We start from the raw sequence: 25055 nt of genomic DNA, 5'->3' as shown, positions 1-25055 counted from the left end.
AGAAAGGAGGGGCAACAAGAGAGTGGGGCTGGGGGCGGGAAGATGGTTTAACAGTCTACCCTGCACAGCGTCATCTTGTCTCCCTAACAGGAAGCAGGCTGTGAGCCAAGGGGAAGGCAGAGGACAGAAATGAATGTGTTTCCAGGCTTTCCTGGTGGTTTATGGCATTCTCCAAACTCGTATGCAAGGGCTATTCCTGACCAAGAAGATCTAAGGAGAACGTCTCTGAAATCAAGTCCGGATGAAGGTATGTGATAGGAATCCCTTGGTATTGCGACTGAAATTTGGCTCAGAGGACATAATGCCTTATTTTTTTCCAGGCAATTTGGAGATTTTGTCCTGCCTTAGATGCTGGTTAGAGGCTTTAGGTTTGTTACCAGTCCAGAAAAGATGCCTAGGTAGTTCTGTAAAATGAAAATTCGTCAGAGTATGTGCCTGTTGAAAAATTGAATGGAAATTGTGTATGGTGATAATTAATGAAACAAAGCACTCATTGATGAAAAGGATTTTTTCCCCTTGAATCCTGGAAAGAGGGGGAAAAAATTACCGAAACCAACTAGGTTTCAGCATCACTGCAATAAAAGCGTGTTTCATCCCTTTTCAGCTGCTTATGCTTTGCCCAGAGGTTATTGGCAGTGGCTTGGGGAGCCAAAGTGGGCAGGCATGCTGTTCCTTTGTGCTGTGCGATCATCTTCCTTCTGATGTTCCTGGTACCAGGGCTGCTTGTGATTGTTCCCAGCTCTGATTTAGGACAGTAGACTGCCACAGAATTTCACATCTTGTAGAATTGCTAGCCACAAGACCCTGGGGAAGTTCTCAAAGGAATCTATCAAAGTTACAGGCTAAAATAATCAGCCATGAACTCAAATTTTCATGTCTTTGACTATTTTCAGCACAAAGAGATGAGCCCCTTTAAATTTTAGTATGTCTTTATTTAACAAATACTTAAGAAAGTTCTTGCTGATGTGCAAGGCACTCTTCTAAGCACAAACAGTCATTGAATCCTTATAAAAACCCTTTGAGGAAGGTTTTATTACCCACATTTTAGAGATGAAGAAACAGAGGCACAGAGAAGTTAGGGAACTTTCCCAAGGTCACACAGCTAGCAAATAGTAGAAACAGAACTTGGACCTATGAAGCTTGACCCCAAAGCCCGTGCTCTTAACCACTGAGCTATGCTGCTTGCCTCCTCATATTATTTCAAATGATGTCAGCAGTCAATTTGGCTTCAAATTTCGTTCAACTGACGCTACTAGAAGATTGAATCAGCTTGCTTTGCTAAAAAAGATCCCCAGAGAAATCTATATTTAATCTTAAATTATCCCTGTAGTCACATTCTGTACCCCCAAGTAACCCAGTAAGTAATTGCTGTTCTGTTTCCCTTGTGCTGTATAGATCTCTGTAGTAAAATGCTATGTTACTATGGTGACCAATTGATGTCTAAAGAAAAAGAAATCTAGAATTATGTCATGGGTTTTTAAAAAAATCGAACCTAGAAACACTCTTCCATCCTCAGAACCCAGCAAGGCCAACCTAAGCATGTTGTCTTTAAAAGCACCTACCTAGTTCTCAAAATAAAATAAAAAGATTAAAAACTTCTAAAACTATGTATATAAACTGTAATATCAAACTGACTAGATTTATTGTTTTAAAATGATATTATACCTTAAAATAAGGGAATAGGTTTCTTTTGCAAATTATTTTAGGTTTTTAAGGGTAAAAGAGGGGTTTGCAGGCCGGGCGCGGTGGCTCAAGCCTGTAATCCCAGCACTTTGGGAGGCCGAGACGGGCGGATCACGAGGTCAGGAGATCGAGACCATCCTGGCTAACACAGTGAAACCCCGTCTCTACTAAAAATACAAAAAAACTAGCCGGGCGAGGTGGCGGGCGCCTGTAGTCCCAGCTACTCGGGAGGCTGAGGCAGGAGAATGGCATAAACCTGGGAGACAGAGCTTGCAGTGAGCTGAGATCTGGCCACTGTACTCCAGCCTGGGTGACAGAGCGAGACTCTGTCTCAAAAAAAAAAAAAAAAAAAAGAGGGGTTTGCTAATAACTTTTTTTAACTGCTAGAAATTTCTGAGATATAAAGATTTCCTTTTTTGATCTGTGTGGATTTCCTTCTGGCCTTTGATAATAAAAGATGACTGATCTGATTCCTATAAGCTATGGAAAAACTAAAAAGTTACTAGTTCCCTTCAGGGTTTCATTGCGCAGTACTTTAAAAAGTAATTGTGTCCTCCACAATATTGAACTTTAGTCTTTTAGCTTAAGCCTTTGATCCCTGCTGAAATCTACATTTCCCTGGGACCAGTAACACTTTTATGCTATTATAGTCACATGAGTGAGCTTCTTGAGGGACGGTATCCTTTCCTCTTTGGATTTCTAGCACTTCTCACTAGGCCTGATTTATGGTGAGCTCTCAATATACTCTTGTGAATGAAGTCTGAGAAGACTCAAAACAATGACAGTATTCTGCTGGTGCCAATTTGGGAGTCCATGCCTGTTTCATTTTGCATGTATTTATAGGGAGGACAGTGAGGAGACACATGTGTAGTAAGAACTTGGTAACAGTCAAAATTATGCCTGAAGTTTATATAGTTAGACTGGCCCTGGAGCAGCAGCAAATTAGAGTTTAGAAAGTGTACATAAATTATTTCCTGGAGATCACCATTCCCCCTGACATTTTTATTTACATTTAGAATGAAGTTCTCCTGATATTTTTATTCATATCTAGATGGAAGCACCCCAACAGTCTTATTTTCCTCTGATGCTTTGCGTGGTCCCATCTCCAAGTGTTGAAACAGTTCAACTCAGTTTGAGAGTGAATGTCTTGAGAAGTCAACTCCTGCCCCAGGCAATTCTCTCCTAATTCAGTCTGGCTCCCAGTGCTTAGAACTCTGTATAGAAAGCTCACAGGACTGCAGGACTCTTTCCTAGGGAACTCTGGGATCTTGAGGGTCAGTGTGGGTTAGGATCAGACTGCCTTTCCCAAACCATGGCATGACTGAAGAAGATTGTTCTGAATGAAGAAGATTGTCCTGGGGCATTTTGAAAGCTTGGTCAGGATTTAAATTCAAGTTAGCAAGATAGTAAGGCTTAAAATAGTCACGCTCCTGATAATATATTTTTCCATCTAATTAAATCATTAAGGGGTTATGGATAAGGTGTGGGTCCTTGAATTCTACCAGCTCGTGCTGCTCACCTCAAGCATTACCTGCTGAGCAAGCTGCACAAAAGAGACAACAGCCCTGATGGAAGCACAAACCAGCTGGCAAGTGCTACATGCCCCCACACATGCAGGGCTTCTCAGATAAGCAGGGCTAGCACACACATGAGGCATGGATCTGGAAGCCTAGCTGCGCTTCCTACGCATCCTTCTGGAATCTAAAAGGGGGCAACCTACTCAACCAGCTTAATGGGAGGATAGAACAGAGGGAGAGAAAGTGGAGAGGCTTCCCCTCGAGGAGAGGCCTTGCCAAGTATGATTTCAACCTAGAGGTGAAGGGTGAAAGCAGAAATAAGAAGAGGGACAATGAGCATGGGTGAAGAATATGAGAAAGTGATACCTGAGTCCTGCCTTTCAGACACAACAGCTTGCCTGCAAGTAAACCCTGCCAAATGAGTCAGGGCCTGCCAGGGGAATGATCAAATCCGTTCCTAGGGTGTATATAGGGAGGGGAGAGGAGAGCAAAGGACCAGAGTGTGGACACAGTTTCTTCTCTATCAGCCAAGGCAAAAAATTGGATGACATGGGAGTTGTGATCTCTGAGAGGATGGTTTAAAAAGGAAAAGGGAGGCTGAGTGCCATGACTCATGCCTGTAATCCCAGTACTTTGGGAGGCTAAGGCGGGAGGATTGCTTGAGCCCAGGAATTTGAGACCAGCCTAAACATAGGGAGACCTTAGGCCAGACATGGTTGCTCATGCCTGTAATCCCAGCAGTTTGGGAGACCGAGGCGGGCAGAACACTTAAGGTCAGGAGTTCTAGGCCATCCTGGCCAACATGCTGAAACCCCATCTCTACTAAAAATACAAAAATTAGCAGGGCATGGTGGCAGGTGCCTGTAATCCCAGCTACTCGGGAGGCTGAGGCAGGAGAATTGCTTGAACCCGGGAGGTGGAGGTTGCAGTGAGCTGAGATTGTGCCACTGCACTCCAGCCTGGGTGACAGAGCAAGACTCCATCTCAAAAACAAAAACAAAACAAAACAAAACAAAACAAAACAAAAAAAACAGGGAGATCTACAAAAATAGCTGGGTGTGGTGGCACACACCTGTGGTCCCAGCTCCTCAGGAAGCTGAGGTGGGAAGATTGCATGGGCCTGGGAGGTTGAGGGTGCAGTGAGCGGTGATCGCTCCACTGCACTCCAACCTGGGTGACAAAGCAAGACCCTATCTCAAAAACCAAAAAATAAAAGGCAAAAGGGGAGTTACCATCATTAATATATTTCCCTGTTTGTAGAGTTATTTTCCCTTGACCAAACCTTTAAAGCAGTCATCTCCTGGAGCCTTTCATTCAGTATACTCTTCCAGATACTGCATGTCTGTCATGTTTAATTCTCATAGCAACTCTCTATGATATGCATTATTAGCCCCAATTTTCGCTGAGGAAACTGAAGCTCAAAGAGATTAACTTACCTGTTCAATGTCCACACACGGCAGGTAGAGTCAGGATCTGAATCTAGGTCTTTTTAAATTCTGTGCTTTTTTTACTATATCACAAGTAAAGTTCTTTTTTCTGCATTCTTTTAAAACATGTTTTTGGATATTAGATTAATACAAATATCATTCTAGAAAATTTGGAAAATATAAAGCAGTATAAAAAGATAATGACAATAAAAATCAGTCATGATCTTGCCACCTAGAAACAATCACTGTTAAAATTTTGGTGTATTCTCAATTTTTTTTCTTTTTTTTTTTTTTTTTTGAGGCGGAGTCTCCCTCTGTCGCCCAGGCTGGAGTGCAGTGGCCGGATCTCAGCTCACTGCAAGCTCCGCCTCCCGGGTTTACGCCATTCTCCAGCCTCAGCCTCCCGAGTAGCTGGGACTACAGGCGCCCGCCACCTCGCCCGGCTAGATTTTTGTATTTTTTAGTAGAGACGGGGTTTCACCGTGTTAGCCAGGATGGTCTTGATCTCCTGACCTTGTGATCCGCCCATCTCGGCCTCCCAAAGTGCTGGGATTACAGGCTTGAGCCACCGCGCCCGGCCTCAATTTTTTTTCAATGCATATAATGGTAACAAAAGCAAACATTTGTTGAGCACTTGCTTTGTTCCAGACATTGTCCTTAGCTCCTTTCTTGTGTAATTTATTATCATAAAAAATCAATAAAATGAATATTGTTATTATTTATTCTAATTTTTTTAATTTATTTTTTTTTTTTTGAGACAGAGTCATGTTCTGTCGCCCAGGCTGGAGTACAGTGGCACTATCTCAGCTCACTGCAAGCTCCGCCTCCCAGGTTCACACCATTCTCCTGCCTCAGCCTCCCAAGTAGCTGGGACTTCAGGTGCCCGCCACCACGCCCAGCTAATTTTTTGTATTTTTAGTAGAGATAGGGTTTTACTGTGTTATCCAGGATGGTCTCGATCTCCTGACCTTGTGATCCACCCGCCTTGGCCTCCCAAAGTGCTGGGATTACAGGCGTGAGCCACCGTGTCCAGCCTTATTTATTCTAATTTTATTGTTGAAGACACTCAATAAGCACAAACATGTAAAATAATTTACCAACAGCTATACAGATTATAAGTGACTTGAACCCCAGGCAGGCTGACTCTAGACCAGGCTTTCTCAACCTTAGCACTGTTGGCATTTGGGGCCAGATAATTCTTTGTCGTGGTGGGGGTCGGGGACTGTCCTTGTCATTGTAGTGTTTTGGGTTTGTTTGTTTTCCAGAGACAAGGTTTCACTCTGTCACCCAGTCTTGAGTGCAGTGGTACAATCGTGGCTCACTGCAGCCTAAAGCTCCTAGGCTCAAACTCCTAGGGCCCAACATGCCCTGTCTTCTGCGTGTTAGTTTGTTCCCTTTAGGTCTATGATGGTCCCACCTCAACCTTCCACGGAGCTGGAACTGTAAGCATGCACCACCATGCCCAGCTTTTTTTTTTTTTTTTTTTTTGATAGAGACAGGGACTCACTATGTTGCCCAGGCTTGTCTTAAACTTCTGGCCTCAAGTGATTCTCCCACCCCAGCCTCCCAAAATCCCAAAGTGCTGGGATTACAAGCATGAGCCACTGTGCCCAACCCATTGTAGAACGTTTAGCAGCATCCGTGGCTTCTACCTACCGGGTGTCAGTAACACTTCCCTCTCCCAGATATGACAACCAAAAATGTCTCTAGACATTTCCAAATGTTCACTATGCGGCAGAATTATCTCTGATGGAGAACCACTAGTCTAGAACCTGTGTTCTCAGCCACTATACTGTATAGCCTCTTCATATTTAAAATGCACATAAAGAGCCAAACGCGGTGGCTTCTGCCTATAATCCCAGTAGTTTGGGAGGCCGAGGTGGGCAGATCACTCCAGGTCAGGAGTTTGAGAGCAGCCAGGGCAACATGGTGAAACCCCATCTCTACAAAAAATACAAAAGTTAGCTGGGCATGGTGGCATGCGCCTGTAATTCCAGTTACTCAGGAGGCTGATGCACAAGAATCTCTCCAACCCAGGTGGCAGGGGCTATAGTGAGTTGAGATGACACCACTGCACTCCAGCCTGGGTAACAGGGTGCAACTCTGTCTCAAAATAAAATATTAGGTTGGTGTAAAAGTAATTGCAGTTTTTGCCATTACTTTTCATTAGAAAAACTGCAATTATTTTTGCACCAACCCAATAAAGTGAAATAAAATGCACATAAAGTCATTTTGTTCTATATCCAAAGAGAGAAATAAATCTTCAAATTTGGGTGCAGGCCATGAAACTTTGCTGGAATGTCAGTGGCTTTATGGATCAAGAAAAGTAGTAGATTAGTAGATTCTTATTAAATGCTTATTAGTAGACTCAGAGAACTAGTTACAAGCTCACAGTTGCCCAGGAAAGAGAATAACTGCACTTTTCTCTCTGGTTCTCTGTGCCAAGCACCTTAGCCTTCAAGAATTTAGATTTCATGTGTACACTTGTGGCCTATCAGGACAGTGTATGTCAACAAAGGTGTCAAAATATATTGCTGTGTCTCAAACACAGCATGTTGCAAATAACTGCTTACTAATAAATAATCATTGGTTTATTTTTTTAATTCCAATAAATTTCAGGATATATACATAACAATGTTTTTTTCAGTATGATTTCTTAGATGGAGATTAAAGGGTTGGAATTACAGGTTGAGCTCCTAGAATTGCACATAATTCTGGATATATGGGGGTATATCACACATATGAACACATTTGTCATGTGCCTCTGAAGAAGAAAGATTGAAAATTGCTTCATAAGTGATTTTTTTTTTTTTTTTTTTGAGATGGAGTCTCACTTTGTCACCCAGGGTGAAGTGCATTGGTGTGATCTTGGCTCACTGCAACCTCCACCTCCCAGCTTCAAGCAATTCTCCTGCCTCAGCCTCCTAAGTAGTTAGGATTACAGGCGCCCACCACCACGCCCAGCTAATTTTTGTATTTTTAGTAGAGACAGGGTTCACCATGTTGGTCAGGCTGGTCTCGAATTCCTGACCTCAGGTGATCCACTTGCCTCGGCCTCCCAAAGTGCTGGGATTACAGGTGTAAGCCACCCCGCCTAGCCAGCATAGGTGATTTGAATCAACCATTACTGATATGCAGAGAGAATTGAATTAAGAAGCACTGAGAAATGACCATTTATAAACTGTCTAAAAACAGATGGCACTGTATATATTATCCATGTGAAATATATGAAAATACATGTTCAGCCATGTTTTCATATAGTCACATAATTTGTCCATGAAAAAATGCACGTTAATGCGATATTAAATTTAACATCTGCAGCCAGGCGCAGTGGCTTACGCCTGTAATCCCAGCACTTTGGGTGGCCAAGGCGGGTGGATCTCTTGAGGCCAGGAGTTCAAGACCAACCTGGCCAACATGGTGCAACGCAGAATTGAAAATTCTCAAATAATAGAGCAAATATACAAATATAAGTGGAAGACTTTCATTTTTCATTTTCCATATCTACTAAAAATACAAAAATTAGCTGCACGTGGTGCACATGCCTGTAATCCCAGTTATTCGGGAGACTGAGGCACGAGAATCGCTTCAACCCAGGAGGCAGAGGTTGCAGTGAGCCAAGATCGCACTACTGCACTCCAACCTGGGAGATAGAATGAGACTCTGTCTCAAAAAAAAAAAAAGAAAACACACAAAAACATCTGCTTTATAAACTTGAAGGTTGCTTTCTAGAAAACCCTGACTGAGGACAGTGGTACAGATCAAAATTTACCCGGAATGTTGATATGAATAAGATGTGAGACAGAAGGTGAATGCTCCTGAGAAACAATGCTTAGTAACTTCCTGCTCAGTGCTGATACTCGCTTCTTAACAAGTCCTTCACCTTTTCAAATAGCTGTAAATCTCAACTACTTCATTGTTCTTTGCTTTGACTTTAATAAGTCTAGTCTTTGCCTCTTGATACTGAAGTCAGAACTTAGAAATGAAACCAAACATTCACCTCCAAAACAACTGGTTCCCTCTAACTCAACGAGCACACAGCAGGTGTTCAAAACATGTTTATTGTAATGAATTGAATTTAGTGAGGTGCAAATTCCTTGGTCAAATTGTTTTCTTCAGAATTTGAAAGACCTCATACTGGGAAGAAAGGTGTAGAAAACTGACCGAGGACTCTCAGGGGTTCTAGAAATGTTTCTCTTCCCTGAGAGGCTTGGTATTAGATAGAATGGAAAGCAAACACAGGTGGCAGGTCCTCTTTGACCAGACCACTTCTTGCAAGGAATCTTCAGTAAGAAGTTGTTGACACATCTAGGATAGTTACTGTGAAGGCTGGGCTGGACCCTAGGGAAAATTCGTCTTTCCTTTGGAGACCCCTGCTACTGATCTTTGATATCAAAAACTCTCAGTGCTGGGCCCCGGCAGCCCTAAACAACTTCCCTCTCCTCCCATCAAAATGCACTCTCAGTACGAGCTCTCTGCCAGATGAAAGTGGTCGGTTATAAATTAAATGAGCTCATCTCAGATAACAATGTCCACCTGTCACTTTTTGCTCATAGAGCTGAAATGACCTTAGAAATCACTAGGCCAACTCATGCATATTGTAGATATGGAAACAAAGGTTGAGGGAGATTGATGTACTTAAGGTCCTTATGCTGAAATAAAAATAAGACTGGGGTCTCTTGACTTGTTCAGTGCTTATAATCAGAATTAGAACCCAGGTTTCTTAGCCCCCAGCCCAATGTGTAAGGTGCAGTAGAAAGCACTTTAAGATTTTTGGTTTTCTAATATTTCAGATGCTAGTAGGGTAGAAGGTGATAGAATGGTATGAATTTTAGTATTCACATTCAATTATGTAAGAAATGCTATATTGAATTAGTTTTTATTGCTGCTGTAACAAGTTAACACAAATTTAGTGGCTTAAGATAACACTGTTTATTATCTCACGGTTCTGTAGGTCAGAAGTCTGGGTGGGTTTGGCTGAGTTCTCTGCTTAGAGTCTCCCAGGGCTAAAATCAAAATCTTAGCAGGACTGTGATCCTTTTTAGAGGCTCTGAGGTTGACTGCCCTCCCAGGCTGAGTTGGGTTGTTGGTAGAATCCAGTGCCTTGTGGTTGTAAGACTAAGATCCTATTTCCTTGATGGCTATCAGGTGGGAGCCATCATACCGCCTAGAGGCCTCATCAAGATCCTATTTCCTTGATGGCTGTCAGGTGGGAGCCATCATACCTCCTAGAGGCCTCATCCTGGTCCCTCTATGTGGGCCCCTGCATCTCAGAGCCTGCAATAGCATGTCAATTCTTTCTCATGCTTGGAGTCTCTCTTTGACTTCTCCTGCTGCTGCCAGAGAAAGTTCTCTGTATTTAAGGGCTCATGTTGGGCCTACCTGGATAATCCAGGATAATCTCCCCACTTTAAGGTTCATAACCTTAATTATTACGCAGAATTCCTTTTGCTGTATAACATAACAAATTCACAGGTTCCAGGGATTAGGGCATGGATATCTTTGAGGGACCATTCTGCCTACTACTCGTATTATTTCCTTTAAATAATGGCAAGGCTCTATCCTACCAGGCTGATGGGAACATCAGTGGCAAACATTACTGAGACTCTCTTCCTCTTCCTAGGTCCTTTGGTTCTTACACAGAACAAAATCTATGGGGATGCTTTGTTCCTCTCGGCTCTACTTATCCCTCTTTCTCTCTAACCTGCTCCCCATGTGATAATTTAGGTGTTTTTGTCTACAAAAAAGCCTCTGAATTGCGTCCAGGACAACACACTATCACAACAGTCCTAAGTCCAGGCCTCAAGGAGCCTAGAACATTGTTAAGGACCTGGAAGGTGACTGGGACCCAAGGCGGCAGTTGGCTAGACTCTCTTGTCATCTGTCAGCAGCAGGGGTCCTGGCGAGTCTACCTTAGATGAGCCATTCTTCATCATCTCTGCTGCTGCTTCCATTGCCTCCCTGACCCCAGCCCAGGGGAGGGTCCTTACCATGCTCTCTTATAGGAGCCTACTCTTTCATTGGACTTACTACAACTTAATACATTCATTTCTTCTTAGCTGTTTACTACTCTCTACCCCTCTACAACTAATTACACTATGGTCTTCATGAAGGTAGGAATACAGTTTTGTTTACCATTGTGTATCTAATTATTAACACAGCACATTCTGGAGCATAGTATGATCTTAGTGTATATTTATGGAGTGATGAATGAATTGATTCAAATGGGCACAGGTTTTCAAAAGACATTTTTCCAAACGTACATATTCAGTAGCCAGCTGATATCTCTACGTGGATATCTAGTGGGAATTTAACTTATCTAAAACGGTATTATTGATCTCAAGCTCCCTAAACTTTTTCTCTCTTGCTCTCAGGCTCTCAAAACTAGGAGTCATCCCCATCCCCTAACCCCATCACACATCAACTAATCTTCTTGTTTCTGTCTCCATAATACTTTCAATGTTCATCTACTTTTCTCCACCTACACTGCCACCACCCTGGTCTAAGCCACCATCATCACTTACTTAGATTATTGTAATAGCATCTTATTTATTTAGAGACAGAGTCTCGCTCTGTCACCCAGGCTGGAGTGCAGTGGTGTGATCCTCGCTTACTGCAGCCTCAACCTCGTAGGCTCAGGCAGTTCTCCTGCCTCAGCCTCCCAAGTAGCTGGGAGCCTCCCACCATATCCAGCTAATTTTAAATTTTTTTTTTTTTTTTGGTTTTGGTAGAGATAGAGTCTGACTATGTTTCCCAGGCTGTAATAGACTTTTTTTTTTTTTTTTTTTTTTTGAGACAAAGTCTAGCTTTCGCCGAGGCTGGAGTGCAGAGGTACGATCTCAGCTCACTGCAACCTCCACCTCCTGGGTTCAAGCGATTCTCCTGCCTCAGCCTTTCAAGTAACTGGGATTACAGGCGCCCACCACCATGTCGGGCTAAGTTTTATATATTTAGTAGAGACAGGATTTTGCCATGTTGCCCAGGCTGGTCTCGAACTCCTGACCTCAAGTGATCCACCTGCCTCGGCCTCCCAAAGTGCTGGGTGTAATAAATAGCCTGTTAACTATTCTCCCTGCTTCTACTCTTGGCCACCTACACAGCAACTAAAGTTGTATTTTTAAAACATAAATCTGAGTGAGGGGGTTAAAAAAATGTCATATTCATTTCACTCCTTTGCCTGAAACCTGCGATGGATTTTCTTTCAGTATAATAAAACCATGCCCTACAATGCCCTGTGTAATCCTACCCTTGCCCACCTTTCCGGTTATATCAGGTATCATTTTCTTCGGCATTGATATGCTACAGCCACCTAACAAGCTCATTCCTACACCAGGGTCTTTGCATTCATCACTTCTTCTGCTTGAATGTCATGGCGGGCTTCCTGTCATTGGGGTTTCAGATGCCCCAATGAGGGGCAGATTCTTTAGAGAACCTTTCTCTAACCGCTCCATCTAAAACCAGACCCTGTTTCAGTCAGGGTGCTTTCAGAGGTGAGTAACAAAACTCAAAGTGGCTTAAGCCATAAAGACATTGATTGTATTTAGTAAATCTGGAGGTGAGTGTCCTAGCAGCACCACAGTGTCAGGGCACTGTGTCTCGGTGAGTCTCAGGACTTCCACTGACCTCAGAAGATACCACCCAGTGCCCTGACATCTTCATATGGCAGTTTACAGCGGTAAGAAGCAGAGAGGCAGCCAGGCCCATGAGAATACTCACCACACACCTCTTTCCTTTTTTCAAGGAAGAAACATTTTTCCGAGAACCTCCCAACCCCCTGCTGGGAGACTTTCTCTTGTCTCTGGCCAGAAGACGATTATATTGATGTGACCACACCTAGCTGAAAGGGATGGTGGGGAAATTATTATCTTACCTTTTTAGCCTCGTAAGTAAGGCAGGAGAGGGAGGAGTTGGGAATGGTCATTGGGTAACCAGCTAACCAGCCATCTGCCATTCCATTTCCCACCAATTCTTGGTCACCCATTCTGCTTTCTTTTTCTACATAGCACTAATCATTTCTGAATTACTGACATTTTTATTTGTTTAGCCGTTTATTATTTGTTTCCCATGTTAAAAGTAAGCTCCATAAAAACAGGGATCTGGTCTGTCTGGTTATTATAACATCTGTGTCCCCAGCAATGAACACAACTCTGGCCATACTAAGTGATTTTTTAAAAAAATGGATAGATGTTATGATTGAATATGCCATCATAACAAAATGGTCATTTCTTAGGGTGAATTTTTTTTTTTTTTTTTTGAGATGGAATCTTTTCTGTTACCCAGGGTGGAGTGCAGTAGTGCAATCTTGGCTCACTGCAACCTCTACCTCCGGGGTTCAAGCAATTCTCCTGCCTCAGCCACCCAAATAACTGGGATTGTAGGCACCCACCACCACGTCTGGCTAATTTGTGTATTTTTAGTAGAGGTGGGGTTTCACCATGTTGGTCAGGCTGGTCTCAAACTCCTAACCTCAAGTGATTCACCCACCTCGGCCTCCCAAAGTGCTGGGATTATAGGCATGAGTTACCACACCTGGCCAGGGCGAAATTTTTTTGCACTTGTTTCTTTTACATTTTATCTTACCTTACAGATTTTGTGTGAATGTAGGGAGGTGGGGAAGTTCAGTATTAAACCTGCAGCTGTATGCTGTATACAAGGAATTCTACTAAGCAGCAGTTGGGAAGAGAAATATTAGATAGTATTCTTTATACATCCATGGGGGTGATCACCCCCAAAGAGATGCCAACATGACCTAACATTTTTTTTCATGCAACATTGTTTGCAAAGAATTAGGGGAGGACTGCAGCCTATGGACAACATGTGGGGTAAAACTCAGGCTCCTTTCTGTTATATTCATTTGGGTAGGGTATCTACCCAGCGGTTATCCACTCCTTCACAAAACTGTCAAGGAGGTGAAGTTTATTTTCTTCAACTTCACCTTTCACCCTTCACCCAGCCCTTCTCATAATGACACCCCATCTTAATTCTCTCAGTTACTGATGGTCCTCATGGCTTTTGCTTTTGGCATCTCTTCTGTTCTCATTTTCACTAATCGTAGATTTCAGAGATAGAATGAATGGGTCTCAGAGATCACTACTCTACTGATAAAATGTAAAACCGGAAAAAAAAGTACAACCAGTCTTTAAGAAACATTTATATTTTAATAGGGATCTTGACTTTAAAAAGGATGATGCTGTAATTGTGAGAGAGGGTGATATTTTTGAATTCATGTGAAGGATAAAGAAAGAGGCAAATGTGATAGGAGAGTAATAGTCCCTTAAATCTAGATAGGCAGAATTTCTGAGCCAGGAATGTTCATGGTTGTTTTAAGCTATTTTATGAAGTTAGAAGAAGCTGTTTTGAAAACAGCTCTGTTTTAAAAAAAAATCATGTTACCATGAAAGCATATCCAGTTTCCAAACAAAAAGAAAATACACCCAGTCTGAGCTTGAGAAACTGCTTGATCCCAGTTAGGAAACAGTTCGAAAGGTACAGAGCTGGATTATTATGGAGGAATACTTATATATATATTGTATAAGAGGAGGAAAGGAAAAAGACCAGTAGAGAAAATTCCAGGCCTATAAGCTTGTGGCACCAGGAGTCTCAGGTAGTGGAAGCTCTGTTTTCATTGGCAGTGTGAGGTTCTTTTGCAGTTATTCAAAATATCTAATGGAAATAATTTTTTTTTTTTTTGAAGTGGAGTCTCACTCTCTTGTCTGGGTTGGAGTGCAGTGGTGCGATCTCAGCTCACTGGAACCTCTGCCTCCCAGGTTCAAGCAATTCTCCTGCCTCAGTCTCCCTAGTAGCTGGGATTACAGGCGCCAGCTGCCACACCCAGCTAATTGCTTTTTTTGGTATTTTTAGTAGAGATGGGGTTTCACCATGTTACCCTGTCTGGTCTTGAACACCTGACCTCAGGTGATCCGCCCTCCTTGGCCTCCCAAAGTGCTGACATTATAGGCGTGAGCCACTATGCCCAGCCTCTAATGGAAATAATTTAAGCAGAATGGATTCTATGGGCTTTTGGAAAAGGCATATTCAGTCCAGGTGTATTACGTATTTTGATGTAGGAGATCTTAAAAAGTTTGATCTGGCCAACGTGTCACATAAAATCATCCCCAACTTGGAGAAAATGTGTTTATTTATTTGGGCCTCAACGATTTTCCCCTTAAAAATTCCCCTTGTAAATGATGATTAGGTACCCAGGCCCCTTCACAAAAGTCATTTACCCTTGATTATGTGACCAATGTTAGTATTATTACTATAGTATGTGATGTGTAATATGGTTACTAAAATTTGTTTGTCATATGGTTTGAAAGATTAATTTTTGAAGCAGTTGCTATATGCCAGACACAGAACTAGGTGTTTTGTAGAACTATATCTAAAAATAACACCTGTTGTTTTCCTCATATCAGGCATATGTACATGTTTTAACTCATCTAAGTTCTGTGTATATTCTCTCATCTAATTATAATAATCAAATGAGATAGGAACTGACTATCCTTATTTTACAGATAAGAAAATTGGAGCTCAAGAGGGTTAGGTAACTTGGCCAAGGTCACCCAGCTAGGGAATGAGTGACAGGAATAGGATGCAACTGACTTCAAAGCCTACATACATATCTGCTTTGCAGTATGCCTACTGTGTGAGATTTAAAACATAGATTTTTTTAGCAGAAGATTACATTCTGGGTGTAGGTTTGCCAGATTTAACAAATAAAAATATAGGACACCAGCAAAATGTTGCATGAGATATTGCATGGGACATACTTTTACTAAAAAATTATTTGTTATTTATCTGAAATTCGCATTTACCTGGGCATCCTGTATTTTATCTAGCAACCTCATCTGAGTCGACATTGTAAGAACATGTCTCACCGTCTCTGGTTTTCCTGTTACCCCACCACAGTCATGCTGGTGGCTACCTAGCCTTATGTAGTTTTATAAGCCACTTAATGTTCATGTCAGAGTCTTATCTCAGCTGGGCATGGTGGTTCACACCCATAATCTCAGCACTTTGGGAGGCCAAGGCAGGAGGACTGCTTGAGCCCAGGAGTTCAAGACCAGCCTGGGCAACATAGCAAGACCTCATCTCTATAAAACACACACAAGCACACATACACCAGAGTCTTATCTCAAGGCCACACAGCAAGAGAGCCACTTAGGAAGCTTCAGAAGAGCTTGTGTGGCCTCCTGAGCCATTTTTAAGTTCAGCAATGTGTGTAAGTTCAGGACTTAGAACAGGCTGCCCTGAAAGCCGTGCCCTACTGGAAGTGGTGTGCGGGTAAATGTTTAACAACTGGCTCTGCAGAGGGGGGAAAAGAAAACAAAACTTCAATTTTTGGTGTTTGCCATACTCCTACCATGGCTGATTCATGATATCAACATGATGTCTTTGAGCCTGAAGTGGGGAAGAAATGTATATACAGTTGGCTCAGGGCTCCCTATGTAAGCCAGTCCCAGCCCACTAGTGTTACAGGCATTTCCCATTTTCACATGTAAGCAAATCAAGCCTGGACAACAATGAAAGGTTTAAGATAAAATCTCCGTACCATGGTATTTCCTGAATTTAAACAACGAAAATTTATAAGATAATTTCCTAGTGGGATAATACAATTGATCAAATTTTTTCCTCACTTCGATTCAAATTGAAGTCTAGAATTCTGCTTTCATTCTGTTTAAAAGGCAACAGTTAATTATACATCATGTTGAAATTCCAATACTCTCACATTCTTTTTTCTGAAGAAAGGTTATTTCTCCAGGCCAGCATGTCTGCTGCACTTTTGATGCTAAGCTTCTGTGCAGTACATTGTGGAAGTGATCATTTTTTAAAACTGTTCACTATGTCACATATTTCTGAGCTAGCATATTCAACAGATGTATCTGTGGATAGGCTCTAGGGAATAACTTTGTATTCCTCTGTTTGAATGAAGAGTCAAGAAAGACTTACCAATGTACATCCAGTTTGACTCTCTGAATTCAGCCCTCCGTGGTCTCACCGATCAAGAAACCCTGGTGGTAGTTAAGAGCAAGGGCTTTGGAGTGACCACTTTCCAACTGTGTGACTTTGGAGAAGAACTTCAGTTTTTTTTTCATTTGTAAAACAAGGCCAGTAATTTTACCTACTTTGAAGGCTTACACATATAAAGTGCCGCACATAGTAAGCACAAAAACAAGTATTAATTCTTGGTTGTATTAATGCTATAACTACTGTCATGACTGTAATCTTACTGCTCATTAGTAAATAGCCATATGTATCCATATAGGTCCAGCAGATACTTAGCATTCTACAAAAAATGTTTCTATTGTGTTTTTTTTTCCAACCAAGTCATGTAAAACATCAACATTATAAAAATTCTTGTTTGACATTAAATTTTTAAACAAATCTCAAGAAATAAAAATGGTGTTTCTACCTTGTGAGAATATTTGTGAATCTTTATAATCACAAGAGGAGAAAAAGTTAGTTGTTAGGGTGTTTTTAAGTCTAGAAATACCCCAACAACTAACTGAAAAACCTATCCAACAGTTAATGCAGAATTGTGAGGCAAAGTTTGTCGACTATGCCCCATTCCTCTCTGTGGTCCTCCACTCCCTCTTTTTAGCTTCCAGTCATTCATCCATCCATTCCATCCAACAAAGTATGATTTTCAAAAAGTTAGAATCATGACTTATACAAATATGGGATGAACATATGTTAAAGATTTATTAACATAATACCGAAGGAACCAATGAGATAATAAAGCTGGTTCCAAGAGCATTTGAAGAATGCATCTTTATAGGCATTTTTAAAAAAGAATTTCAGCATAAAATTGCTAGGTAAACACTAAACTGGCTAATGTCCTACAGGGCAGTAAGTCCACAACCATTGGGGTTATTTTTTTCTGCTAGAAAGAAATCTACAAGTTAACATATAAATATTTTCACAGTGTCTGAGCTCTAGTTAAATATTAAATAGCAAAGTCAAGCACAGGTACATTCTCCCAGAGAATTAAATAATCCTTGGAGAGGTCCATTTAATAATGTCCCTGTATGACCTTAAAACAATATGTCCTTTTTTGCCTTATTTTCAAGTATTGGATAATTTTTACTAACATATCCACCCATTCATATATTCATTAAACCTTTTTTTTAATAGCTATGTGCCCCAGGGATATAGAAGTAAAGACATAGTCCCGATCCTCAAGGAACTCATAACCTAATGGGGGAGACAAACATGCAAAATAAAAATTACAAAGCAAAGTGATAGGGTACATTCTCCTCCCAGGCGCCCCAGGATCCCATCATTACAGGGGTCCACCCAACCAGTCCCCAGTTCTTTTTTTTTTTTTTTTTAATTGAGATGCAGAGTCTTACTCTCGCCCAGGCTGGAGTGCAGTGGCATGGTCTCGGCTCATTGCAACCTCTGCCTCCCAGGTTCAAGCAATTCTCCTGCCTCGGCCTCCCATGTACCTGGGACTACAGGCACGTGCTACCACGCCTGGCTAATTTATGTATTTTTAGTAGACGGGGTTTTGCCATGTTGGCCAAGCTGGTCTTGAACTCCTGACTTCAGGTGATCCGCCTGCCTCGGCCACCCGGGTTACAGGTGTGAGCCACCATGCCTGGCCCCCAGTTCTGTACTATGACAACCCATCTACCTTTTTCCCCACTCGTGTATTAATCTTGAAGCCTGCATGGATGAGAAGTAGATAATAGGATAAATGAATGATTCCTCTTTTAGATCATATACAGATAGAGATAAATAAGGGCCTTCAGTACCTCAGCCAAGGGAGTATGCCAAATGGTAGTCTCAGACCTGGCTGGGAAGGGATAGGTTGAACAGGAAAGAGGTGAAGAAGGCTTTCTTGTCCTAAAATTACTTCACATGGATAGCTCTGAAGAGAATTACTAATTAACCAGATCTTATATTTCAGAAACACCCCCTTGAAGATGTATTTTTATCCAAATTAATGGAGTAGGGGAGGCCTTTTTGAAACTTTACTTTGAGACCCTAGAATTTGGTTATAATATGGCAGACCTTTTTTCTGGGAGGAAAGTGCAAGAACCTGTCTGAGGACACCTAAATTGCCTTCGCTTTCCCTGAGATGAGATATCTGTTTCATATAGCAGTTGACCTGGTAGCTTCAGTTTCACCTGCCCTGCTTTTATCAGGAGTCATGTTTTCCGCTATCACCATGGTCCCCACTGTTTCAGCTCCCTGACAATATATAATGATTTTCTATCTGCATTTAATTCTCCTAGCAGAGGCACATAGAGTAAGAGTCATTTATTTCAGCTCTCTGTCCTTACAGATCCAATTTAGTAAACATCCAATAAGCAATTATTAATGTAAAGAACTTCAGCGGAAGCTGTAGAGCACGGAGAAAAAGAATAGCATCCCCATCTCCCTACTGGAGTCCATAGTTTATTGGAGAAGACAGAAACATCGAGGTATTTCTAAAGCAGATATTCTTAATCTTGGCTACACATCAGGATCACCTGGGGAACTTTGAAACCTCCAACACACAGGCTGTACTCCAGAGCAATTAAATTAAAATCCCTCAAGCTGGGACCCAGGCATCAATATGTTTTAAAGCTCCCTGGGAGACTCCAAAGTACTGTATGGCTAAGCTAGAGCAAAACAAACGGAAAATGCTGCAGTAAAGGACTAACAAGATGCTGTATGAACAAGGGTACCACAACCATTCTGGATATGCTAATGTTCTTACCCACTGTCTGACCGCATTTCTGCCCATGAATGCAGAAAATATAACCTCTCATTGTAACCAGAGGAAAAATTTAGGTCAGTTTGATTGTAGGGCATTTAGAAACTACTCTGAGAGGCATGGTCTGAAGGAAACTATGTTTCTGAGGGGAAAAGGGCTCCAAAAAAGATCAACCCAGAAAAATGACCCCAAAATTAAATCCACATGCTCTCTCTCTCCCCTGGAATGTTTTATTCACTTGTCTTCCCGAAGAAGTCCTATCCATCCTCTAAGCTCCCAGCTCAAACTTCACTTCTTCTATGAAGCCTTTCCTTTTCTTCCCCTTACCCAGGCAAAACTGGGTCCCTATTTCTATCTTACTTAGCTCCTTGTACATAGTTCTCTTCTTAGCAGTTAATTATAATTATTATCAAATTGAGTTATAATTTGGCACACTGCTTATTTTATGGGCCCTACGTATCCTTGTTTTCTTAATACCTAGCCCAGTTTCTCGGTTTGTTGAATGAATATTCAGAACGGCAGCAATTTTAGGTGCAGTGAGAACTCATGCCACCAGCAGAGGAAACCTAGACTCAGAAATTCCTCGGACTCCCTCGTCCTGTTTCTGAGCATCGAGATCCTCTGCTTCCAAGTGGTTGGGCTGGGGAAATGGGCAGACATACTCATGGGTGTAAAGCAGCTGCAGCAAATGATGGATGGGCCCCCCGCCTCCAGGCTTTAGTTAAAGCTGTGAGCTTGAGTTTCATTTACAGTTTTGTTGTTAGAGGAAGAAAGAAACAGAAGGAAGGTCACAGGTTTTCAAGTGTGAGCATTAAGGAAAAGTGCCTGTGGACTCCTGTTTTATTCAGGCCACAGGCATCCCAGAAAAGTTAGAACAGTGTTCTGTCTGGGGAAATTGTTTGTCTGTTTTAGTTTATTTTTAAACTTTAAATCTTAAAAGATTTTTTTTAAAGTTTCATAGGTTTTACACATATGAAGGCGAAAAGATGATTTCAATCTTATATGTATGAGGGTCATGCAGTCCAGATTTTCTAGGACAATGCTAATTTTAGATCTTATGTCCTGATTTCTTTCTTTTTTCTTTTCTTTTTTTTTTTTTGGAGATGACCTCTCACCCCATTGCCCAGCCTGGAGTGCAATGGCGCTATCTTGGCTCACTGCAACCTCCATCTCCTAGGTTCAAGCGATTCTCCTACCTCAGCCTCCTGAGTAGCTGGGACTACAGGCGCCTGCCACCACGCCTGGCTAATTTTTTGTATTTTTAGTAAAGACGGGGATTTCACGTGTTAGCCAGGTTGGTCTGGATCTTCTGACCTTGTGATCCACCCGCCTCAGCCTCCCAAAGTGCTGGGATTACAGGCAAGAGCCACCGCACCTGGCCTTGATTTCTTATATGGAAAGTATGGTTGCTGTTCTTACCATTGGCTATCATTTTCCCAGCATGCTTAAAGATCTTTTAGTGATCAGAATGTTTAATTATTTTGGCTTTCTGTGTGGCAAAAACACATTTTTAAAAATTTTTTTAAATTTTAATTATCTTACTTAAGCTTGCTTAAGTAAGGTTGCCTCATGGACAAAAAAGCCTAAAGATAACAGAACAGCATTGAGTATATTGCCTGGAGCACCAGACTTGTATTGAATGTGGCTTTTTGGTGAAGATGATACGTAGTAACACTTCTTTCTCTACCACAAATTAATACAAAAATCCTTCAAAGAAAAAACAAGGGCCGGGTACAGTTGCTACACCGGTAATCCCAGCACTTTGGGAGGCCAAGGAGGGCGAATCACTTGAAGTCAGAAGTTCAAGACCAGCCTGGCCAACATGGGGAAACCCGGTCTCTACTAAAAATACAAAAATTAGCCAGGCATGGTGGTGTACACCTGTAGTCCCAACTACTTGAGAGGCTGAGACACAAGAATCTCTCGAACCTGGGAGGTGGAGATTGCATTGAGCAGAGATCATGCTACTGCACACCAGCCCAGGGGACAGAGTGAGACTCCGTCTCAAAAAAAAAAAAAAAAAAGAAAAAAAAAAGAAAAAATTAGTCATTAAGAATCGTTGTTTCATTATGAACTATTATCTAATCCTGACTGTCACTTGAGAAATGTTTCTTTGTGAGGTGCAGACACAGGAGCCCACCAAGAAAGAAACTAGTGACCACTAGAAAAGCCTGTTGCTGGAGCCACATCCCCTGTGCCACAGGCCAGATGGAATCTCAGCAAAATGGTGGCTGTAACCCCACATGGGCTTTTACTTTTAGTGGGCACATTCTGGAAAATATTAATGTTTATCCTTATCTCTTACGTTAATCACCATAATTGTTATGGTTATTATGGATTACATTGCTACTGTTTCTCTTTTCGTTTCCTAGATTCAGACCACATTGAACCTTTAAAATCTGTGAGCAAAATCACTTCAGTTTTAATTGAATGGCCCACAACTAGTTAATCTTTTTTGCCTGTTTAAAAAGTGTGACTTTTTTCCTCACTGAATAATACAAAAAGTATAAAATAAAGGCTAAACTTTAAAATATTCTTTTATATCTAAGAACTATAGGCTTTGTAAGCTTTTAAAAAGTGCTTAGTAATTTTAAGTTACTTTTTTTTTTTGAGATAGGGTCTTGCTATGTTGCCCAGGCTGGATTCAAACTTCTGGGCCCAAGTGATCCTCCTGCCTCAGCCTTCTGAGTAGCTGGGACTATAGGTGTTCGCCACTATGCTTAGCTAACAGTTACATTTTTTGTTGTTGTTGTTTTTAATCACCTGACTGCCATAAGGTCTCCCGTAACCTGGTTCCATTTCTTAGAGGACATCTTGTATGTTCTTCAGTCAATATTTTGTGAAACAACAACAACAGAATAGCATCAAAATATATGTCACTGGTACGTGGCAAGCTATTAGTGCATGAACTGTGTCTTCTAGAAAAAGCAACCTATTTTCACATGTCATTAAATTAGGAGCTATTTCTGGCTCATGTAGCAGTGTTGATTGCTCCATGTGTTACCATGATCCTTCTATGATGGAAAATCTACACTAAGTAAGGACAGCACCCTTCCCAGTAGCTAGCCAGTCTCTATTCACAGGCTGCTGTTAGCTACTTCCATAGTCAAAATCTGTGTGTTTTCATCTGCCCAAGCTTTCCTCTCTTGCAACCTCATGACAGTTAGGAACTTCTCACATACTTGCCCAGAATGCCAGCAGATCTTCAGCTGGTGGTAACACCCTTAGCATGAGCCAGATTTGAGATTCCCTAATCCTCTGTGATCTCTGATGAGTACAGGGAAAAGGATATGTGTAGGAGTGGGGCTTGGTATTATGACTAAGGCTCAAAAGAAGGTGAGGCCAGAGAGAGCCTGAGCTGGGATCTGCTGAAACAGCTCCTAAAATGAAAACAAAATGGGGGCCAGGCTTTTTCTGGATAGTAGTTATGTTTTCCTGCCAATGCACAAGTCCTACTCATAGACAATGACAACCAATCTAAATGTCAAATAAGATCATTCGCCTTCATAATCATAACCAACCTGTATGACACCTTTTTAACAGGAGGCCTCATTCTTCTTTTCCCCATCCAGAATTAAGAGGAAAAAAGTGAATATGGTTTTTGCTCACAGAATGGATAACAGCAAGCCACAGTTGATTATTCCTACACTTCTGGTACCACTCCAAAACCGCAGCTGCACTGCAGCAGCCACACCTCTGCCAAGCCAGTACCTGATGGAATTAGGTGAGGAACACAGCTGGATGAGCAACCAAACACATCTGCACTATGGACTGAAACCCGGGGAAGTGGCCACAGCCAGCATCTTCTTTGGGACTCTGTGGTTGTTTTCTATCTTCGGCAATTCCCTGGTTTGTTTGGTCATCCACAGGAGTAGGAGGACTCAGTCTACCACCAACTACTTTGTGGTCTCCATGGCATGTGCTGACCTTCTCATCAGCGTTGCCAGCATGCCTTTCGTCCTGCTCCAGTTCACCACTGGAAGGTGGACGCTTGGTAGTGCAATGTGCAAGGTTGTGCGATATTTTCAGTATCTCACTCCAGGTGTCCAGATCTATGTTCTCCTCTCCATCTGCATAGACCGGTTCTACACCATCGTCTATCCTCTGAGCTTCAAGGTGTCCAGAGAAAAAGCCAAGAAAATGATCGCAGCATCGTGGATCTTTGATGCAGCCTTTGTGACCCCTGTGCTCTTTTTCTATGGCTCCAACTGGGACAGTCATTGTAACTATTTCCTCCCTTCCTCTTGGGAAGGCACTGCCTATACTGTCATCCACTTCTTGGTGGGCTTTGTGATTCCATCTGCCCTCATAATTTTATTTTACCAAAAGGTCATAAAATATATTTGGAGAATAGGCACAGATGGCCGAACAGTGAGGAGGACAATGAACATTGTCCCTCGGACAAAAGTGAAAACCATCAAGATGTTCCTCATTTTAAATCTGTTGTTTTTGCTCTCCTGGCTGCCTTTTCATGTAGCTCAGCTATGGCACCCACATGAACAAGACTATAAGAAAAGTTCCCTTGTTTTCACAGCTATCACGTGGATATCCTTTAGTTCTTCAGCCTCTAAACCTACTCTGTATTCAATTTATAATGCCAATTTTCGGAGAGGGATGAAAGAGACTTTTTGCATGTCCTCTATGAAATGTTACCGAAGCAATGCCTATACTATCACAACGAGTTCAAGGATGGCCAAAAAAAACTATGTTGGCATTTCAGAAATCCCTTCCATGGCCAAAACTATTACCAAAGACTCAATCTATGACTCATTTGACAGAGAAGCCAAGGAAAAAAAGCTTGCTTGGCCCATTAACTCAAATCCACCAAATACTTTTGTTTAATTTCTCATTCTTTCAATTGTTATGCACCAGAGATTAAAAAGCTTTAATTATAAAAACAGAAGCTATTTACATATTTGTTTTCCCTCAACTTTCCAAGGGAAATGTTTTATTTTGTAAAACGCGTTCATTTGTTTATTGTAGTTTTTGTGGGTTTTATTTTACTTGCTTTTTATGTTTTAGGGAAAGCATTCACTTTGAGCTACAGCCAACGGTCCTTTTACTATTAATATATTAGTTACATGCATAAAAAAGAAATGCTTTCTTAACACTTATTTACTGTTGGTTCAAAAACATAAACCTAAGCCATATACACAGTCTTTGATTAATGATTCAATCTAGTTTTATTTTGTTTTGTTTTTCTCCTCCTTACTGAAGTTTTATAACTATGGGCTTCAGTTCCAAATGAAATCCCCATGTCACCTATCTCAGAGATTTATATTTCTTTCACTAAGCAACATTTATGATGAGTTAATAGTGTATAGGTTGTCTTGTTACCTTCCTCCAAGTAACCACAAGCCAGATCTGCTATGGAAAGCATGTCATATATTGGAACTTGCTGGGAAGTCTTCTGTGGTTGGATTTTAATCAGGATTCTTAGGGGGGAAAAGCATAGAGTTGCCTAATTTCTCTTGCTCTTTCTCTTGTTTTTATCTTTCCTTAATCTAAGCAGCTGATGAAGCCTTGAAAAATGCAAAGTCAATGCAATGTTTTCCTGACATCTGTGTCCCATCTAGGCTGTGTCTAGGACATTTACCTCCCATTTTTGAGTTATATACAAGTAAATGCGCAGGTGCTGTTGCTAGCATATCTAAAAAATGCCAAAGACAGACATGACAGATGGCATTTCTCTGTACAGGCTCTGCAATTCAAGCCGAGACTTTCAGC

General features: G+C 41.5%; 1 protein-coding gene across 1 annotated transcript; it reads left to right on the top strand.

Annotated features, from left to right (window-relative positions):
- On the top strand, positions 1-24310 carry GPR19 (G protein-coupled receptor 19). Its single transcript, XM_025403246.1, has 2 exons — positions 1-247; positions 22901-24310. Exon 2 carries the CDS (start codon positions 22923-22925, stop codon positions 24168-24170), a length of 1248 nt encoding a protein of 415 aa, XP_025259031.1. The 5' UTR covers positions 1-247; positions 22901-22922; the 3' UTR covers positions 24171-24310.
- Positions 24311-25055: the final 745 nt, after the last annotated feature.

This window comes from Theropithecus gelada, chromosome 11 (genome assembly GCF_003255815.1).
Source record: "Theropithecus gelada isolate Dixy chromosome 11, Tgel_1.0, whole genome shotgun sequence".
Taxonomy (NCBI): domain Eukaryota; kingdom Metazoa; phylum Chordata; class Mammalia; order Primates; family Cercopithecidae; genus Theropithecus; species Theropithecus gelada.
The sequence above is the reverse complement of the archived record's forward strand: the minus strand, read 5'-3'. Positions and strand labels throughout refer to the sequence as shown.

Coding starts and splice junctions, on each gene's coding strand:
- GPR19 (XM_025403246.1), top strand. CDS start 22,923: ATGGTTTTTGCTCACAGAATGGATAACAGCAAGCCACAGTTGATTATT.